This window comes from Metopolophium dirhodum, chromosome 1 (assembly GCF_019925205.1).
Source record: "Metopolophium dirhodum isolate CAU chromosome 1, ASM1992520v1, whole genome shotgun sequence".
Lineage (NCBI taxonomy): Eukaryota > Metazoa > Arthropoda > Insecta > Hemiptera > Aphididae > Metopolophium > Metopolophium dirhodum.
This window is the reverse complement of record NC_083560.1, coordinates 30,794,593-30,800,978: the sequence shown is the minus strand read 5'-3', so window position 1 is coordinate 30,800,978 and position 6,386 is coordinate 30,794,593. Positions and strand designations below refer to the sequence as shown.

The 6,386-nt window shown below is 29.2% G+C and overlaps 1 protein-coding gene across 1 annotated transcript in view; it reads right to left on the bottom strand.

Annotated features, from left to right (window-relative positions):
• Positions 1 to 299: 299 nt before the first annotated feature.
• LOC132936136 (zinc finger MYM-type protein 1-like) overlaps positions 300 to 6,386 on the bottom strand; it is a 75,493-nt gene continuing 69,406 nt past the window's right edge. Inside the window, exon 5 of the mRNA XM_061002825.1 lies at positions 300 to 615. Coding sequence (XP_060858808.1) covers positions 300 to 615 — 316 coding nt within the window. The remainder of the gene's footprint in view (positions 616 to 6,386) is intronic.

Here is a 6,386-nt window from a genome sequence, read left to right as displayed (position 1 = left end):
ACGTTTAATATTTACGTTTTATATTATATTTTTTTTGTTTACGAACAAAACAATATGTTGTATATTGTATTGCTTCAAGTAGGTATTTAAAGTTACAGAAGTTATTTTTATTGTTTTTTTTTTAATTTATATAAAAAGTTTTTGAAGTTAATTACGTTTTATTTTATGTTTTATTGATAATCATATAGGTACCTACTGAAATATTGAATACTGTCCTATGTATTAAAGAGGTTTAATTTATTTAACTATACTTATTCTATACAAATATAATATTTACTAGGTAGTTAATTATTATTTAATTACCTGATTGTAATAGTCAATCTTTCTTCTGGACACACCGGACGTCGGAACTTGGTGATTTTCTTGCTTATGTGGGGACGTAGTTTTTCTAATAGTTCGTCAAATGAAGAAATTGACATTCGATAATATTCAGAAAATTTGCTCGGATACTTTCGAATTTCTCCATAAAAAGAAAAAAAACGATTATTAGTTTCCCGTACTGCATTAAATGGATGAATCCAAAATGATCTTTCTGATCTTGGTGGGTTCAGATAGCCAAATGATTCTGCCACTGCGATCACTTTCAATGCATGCATATAATAATCATAATCCATACTGAATAAACAAATTAAAAATAATTTTAATTTAATTTAATATATGCAAATAGAAGTTCATATTTTTTAATATGGATAAATAAATAAATATATATATTTGTTAGTCGTTACTACTTACTTTCAACTAGGTACTTGCTTATATTTGCTATTTAGTTCCACGGATTAATATAAATTATTTATATATAATAATTATGTCAATATACCTATTCACTAAAAAAAAATCAATAAAAAATATACAAATAATATTCAAATTTGAAATAACTACAAGACAGTTGTGCAAGACAGCTGCACAAGACCGAATCATCAACCAGGCAAGTCTGAACACGTAGTGAACGCGCGCAAACCGCGCTAGTGTAACACGTCCAAATCACGCGTTGAAACCGCGCGATGGAAAAACACGCGTCAAAACCGCTGTAGTGTGTCGCGACCCTAAACCACATCCCCTTAAACAATATGTCCAGATGCGAAATGATAGGTGCCAAGAGAACATGCAAATTCTAAGGAACGGTCTGACGCCGACGGAAAAAGTTAGATGACAACAGCAGTTTGGAACCAAACAAAAATTAAAAGAAATAAACCATAGGACATATTTTAATGAAAGTGTAAAAAGTTGTAGACACGAACATTTCGATTACTTTATATTTTGTATTTCAAATATTTTAACACGTACGTGTGCCACAGCAAAATATATAATTATCGTCACCCACATAATCACTGTATCGTCTTGCTATAAATAAATATATTATGTAAGCTATTAATGAAACATTTTTTTTCTCTATTAAACTTTACATCGATTAACACAGATATCTCCATTTGAGATGCGTGACACGCAAGAGAATACATTTTATCAGCAGCATTATGGTACCTGAGAATGTTCAACATTTTCTTCGTAAGTGAAATCTAACCTTTAGCTATAAAATGCAACATTTAATATACAGACGAAACAATTCTTCATAATTTGTATTCTGTTATTTTACCATTAAAAATTTAACAAAAAAACTGCACATCACAGAGACAAAAAAAAATGTCACAAATTACAACGAATAGACGGATGGCTTCGAACGCCAAGCACAGTTATGGGAAGAAAATTTCAGAGACCGAAACCGAGAATTAATTCATCAATAGGTAATCTATGTATAAAAGTGTATACAAATACTAGTTTGAAAATCGCTGGGATATAGTTCTCAATGTCTAATCCACCTTAAGATTCTCTATACAAAAAGATAATTTAGGAAAAATATTATAAAATTATAAACCAAGTCAATGTCTCTATTTTGTAGTTATAATCGTGATTTTATTAATTTTTAGAATTTCGTATCATTCAGATTGGGTAAATAGGAGAAAATATAATTTCCACTAGAATGTGACTAACACAATCATAGTTTTAAAATATTTTAGATTCTGATGGATGTATTGATTTTACAATGATGTGTGTGTGCTTTTTTTTTTTTTTTTATAATCATTTTGAGTTTTATTCTCGACAACATGCGTAATAATGATAAAAATATGAATTTATCTTGTTTTCTTGTAATTCCAAAACGAATAACTGTACACCAATGACATGTTTTTTTTTATATAATCATTGAAAGTTAAAATTTCGACGAATTTCATCAAATTGAATGTTTACAAATTATTTAGTAGATAAACATTTATAAAACGTCCAATTTTTATACCTAAGGATTACAATTTATGTTAAAACACGTAAACGTGGTATTTGAAACATTTCATATGTAATAACTAGATGATTATTTTTGTTTATACAACTAAAATGCAATAAATGTGGACTTATAATTATATTAACATAAATAATACAGTTTATGTGTCCAATTCTATTATCATGTATGAATCATACAGTTTATCATCGACCCATTAAAGAATAATTATTCTTATTATATTTTATCCAACTGATAGTTTTCTCGATAATAATTGTTTACTATTAGCACTGTTAGTTTTGCAGAGCAAACTGACTCTTTCAGGGAACAAATTCAATCGTACGGTCTTGTCGATTGGCGTTTACGTTGTAGTTTCAATATTAGATAGGTACATATTTTAATTTTGCTATATTATTGTTAAGTATATTTTTTATTTCAAGATTCATGCATAGTATCGCAGTGTCCGTTTCGTGCCAGGGTGAAAAGACGCTGGAAGGATTGTGTTCACTGGCAGTTTGCGTTTTAGATGTGAGTACCTACACCCAGCAGTAGTATTATATTTTTACAATATCAAAAATTTAGGTCATTCTACCTTGTAGGGAAAACTAAAACAAGATTATTATTTTGGTGTATATTCAAATTAGCCAACTGTGAATTTCTGATTTTAAATAATCGTGATTGATTAAAAACTTGTAATAGGTATCTCGGAATCGTTTAAAAATATTGATTTAGGTGTTAGGAGAACAACCATAATTGTTTTTAATATTTTTTCAAATCATATTCAATTGTAAAAGATTATAAACGTTTCCTCAAAACACGAAATCAATTTAGGCAAACCAGTTAGTCCATACACTTTGAACGACTGCTCGTGTATTTATAATACGTACCTGCTACCTACCCGCTGAGGTGTTTTACGCAAACGGAATGCATTAACTTCAATGAATGTTCAAATATCAATATATCATAACTAATTTGACGATGCTTTATTTGTATTATGTTTACGATTTCAATTCATGGAATATACTTGTTTGTATGACATGGTTTTCAGATTGATTGAGTTCCGTACGCATCAGTGTATTTACTAAAGGGTTCTTTTTATTATTTCAGTATACAGAATGTCTTCAAACAAAATTCCACCATCATCATCGCTCAAACCTAAACCACATCCCCTTAAACAATATGTCCAGATGCGAAATGATAGGTGCCAAGAGAACATGCAAATTCTAAGGAACGGTCTGACGCCGACGGAAAAAGTTAGATGACAACAGCAGTTTGGAACCAAACAAAAATTAAAAGAAATAAACCATAGGACATATTTTAATGAAAGTGTAAAAAGTTGTAGACACGAACATTTCGATTACTTTATATTTTGTATTTCAAATATTTTAACACGTACGTGTGCCACAGCAAAATATATAATTATCGTCACCCACATAATCACTGTATCGTCTTGCTATAAATAAATATATTATGTAAGCTATTAATGAAACATTTTTTTTCTCTATTAAACTTTACATCGATTAACACAGATATCTCCATTTGAGATGCGTGACACGCAAGAGAATACATTTTATCAGCAGCATTATGGTACCTGAGAATGTTCAACATTTTCTTCGTAAGTGAAATCTAACCTTTAGCTATAAAATGCAACATTTAATATACAGACGAAACAATTCTTCATAATTTGTATTCTGTTATTTTACCATTAAAAATTTAACAAAAAAACTGCACATCACAGAGACAAAAAAAAATGTCACAAATTACAACGAATAGACGGATGGCTTCGAACGCCAAGCACAGTTATGGGAAGAAAATTTCAGAGACCGAAACCGAGAATTAATTCATCAATAGGTAATCTATGTATAAAAGTGTATACAAATACTAGTTTGAAAATCGCTGGGATATAGTTCTCAATGTCTAATCCACCTTAAGATTCTCTATACAAAAAGATAATTTAGGAAAAATATTATAAAATTATAAACCAAGTCAATGTCTCTATTTTGTAGTTATAATCGTGATTTTATTAATTTTTAGAATTTAGTATCATTCAGATTGGGTAAATAGGAGAAAATATAATTTCCACTAGAATGTGACTAACACAATCATAGTTTTAAAATATTTTAGATTCTGATGGATGTATTGATTTTACAATGATGTGTGTGTGCTTTTTTTTTTTTTTTATAATCATTTTGAGTTTTATTCTCGACAACATGCGTAATAATGATAAAAATATGAATTTATCTTGTTTTCTTGTAATTCAAAAACGAATAACTGTACACCAATGACATGTTTTTTTTATATAATCATTGAAAGTTAAAATTTCGACGAATTTCATCAAATTGAATGTTTACAAATTATTTAGTAGATAAACATTTATAAAACGTCCAATTTTTATACCTAAGGATTACAATTTATGTTAAAACACGTAAACGTGGTATTTGAAACATTTCATATGTAATAACTAGATGATTATTTTTGTTTATACAACTAAAATGCAATGAATGTGGACTTATCATTATATTAACATAAATAATACAGTTTATGTGTCCAATTCTATTATCTTGTATGAATCATACAGTTTATCATCGACCCATTAAAGAATAATTATTCTTATTATATTTTATCCAACTGATAGTTTTCTCGATAATAATGGTCTACTATTAGCACTGTTAGTTTTGCAGAGCAAACTGACTCTTTCAGGGAACAAATTCAATCGTACGGTCTTGTCGATTGGCGTTTACGTTGTAGTTTCAATATTAGATAGGTACATATTTTAATTTTGCTATTTTATTGTTAAGTATATTTCTTATTTCAAGATTCATGCATAGTATCGCAGTGTCCGTTTCGTGCCAGGGTGAAAAGACGCTGGAAGGATTGTGTTCACTGGCAGTTTGCGTTTTAGATGTGAGTACCTACACCCAGCAGTAGTATTATATTTTTACAATATCAAAAATTTAGGTCATTCTACCTTGTAGGGAAAACTAAAACAAGATTATTATTTTGGTGTATATTCAAATTATCCAACTGTGAATTTCTGATTTTAAATAATCGTGATTGATTAAAAACTTGTTATAGGTATCTCGGAATCGTTTAAAAATATTGATTTAGGTGTAAGGAGTACAACCATAATTGTTTTTAATATTTTTTCAAATCATATTCAATTGTAAAAGATTATAAACGTTTCCTCAAAACACGAAATCAATTTAGGCAAACCAGTTAGTCCATACACTTTGAACGACTGCTCGTGTATTTATAATACGTACCTGCTACCTACCCGCTGAGGTGTTTTACGCAAACGGAATGCATTAACTTCAATGAATGTTCAAATATCAATATATCATAACTAATTTGACGATGCTTTATTTGTATTATGTTTACGATTTCAATTCATGGAATATACTTGTTTGTATGACATGGTTTTCAGATTGATTGAGTTCCGTACGCATCAGTGTATTTACTAAAGGGTTCTTTTTATTATTTCAGTATACAGAATGTCTTCAAACAAAATTCCACCATCATCATCGCTCAAACCTAAACCACATCCCCTTAAACAATATGTCCAGATGCGAAATGATAGGTGCCAAGAGAACATGCAAATTCTAAGGAACGGTCTGACGCCGACGGAAAAAGTTAGATGACAACAGCAGTTTGGAACCAAACAAAAATTAAAAGAAATAAACCATAGGACATATTTTAATGAAAGTGTAAAAAGTTGTAGACACGAACGTTTCGATTACTTTATATTTTGTATTTCAAATATTTTAACACGTACGTGTGCCACAGCAAAATATATAATTATCGTCACCCACATAATCACTGTATCGTCTTGCTATAAATAAATATATTATGTAAGCTATTAATGAAACATTTTTTTTCTCTATTAAACTTTACATCGATTAACACAGATATCTCCATTTGAGATGCGTGACACGCAAGAGAATACATTTTATCAGCAGCATTATGGTACCTGAGAATGTTCAACATTTTCTTCGTAAGTGAAATCTAACCTTTAGCTATAAAATGCAACATTTAATATACAGACGAAACAATTCTTCATAATTTGTATTCTGTTATTTTACCATTAAAAATTTAACAAAAAAACTGCAGATCACAGAGACAA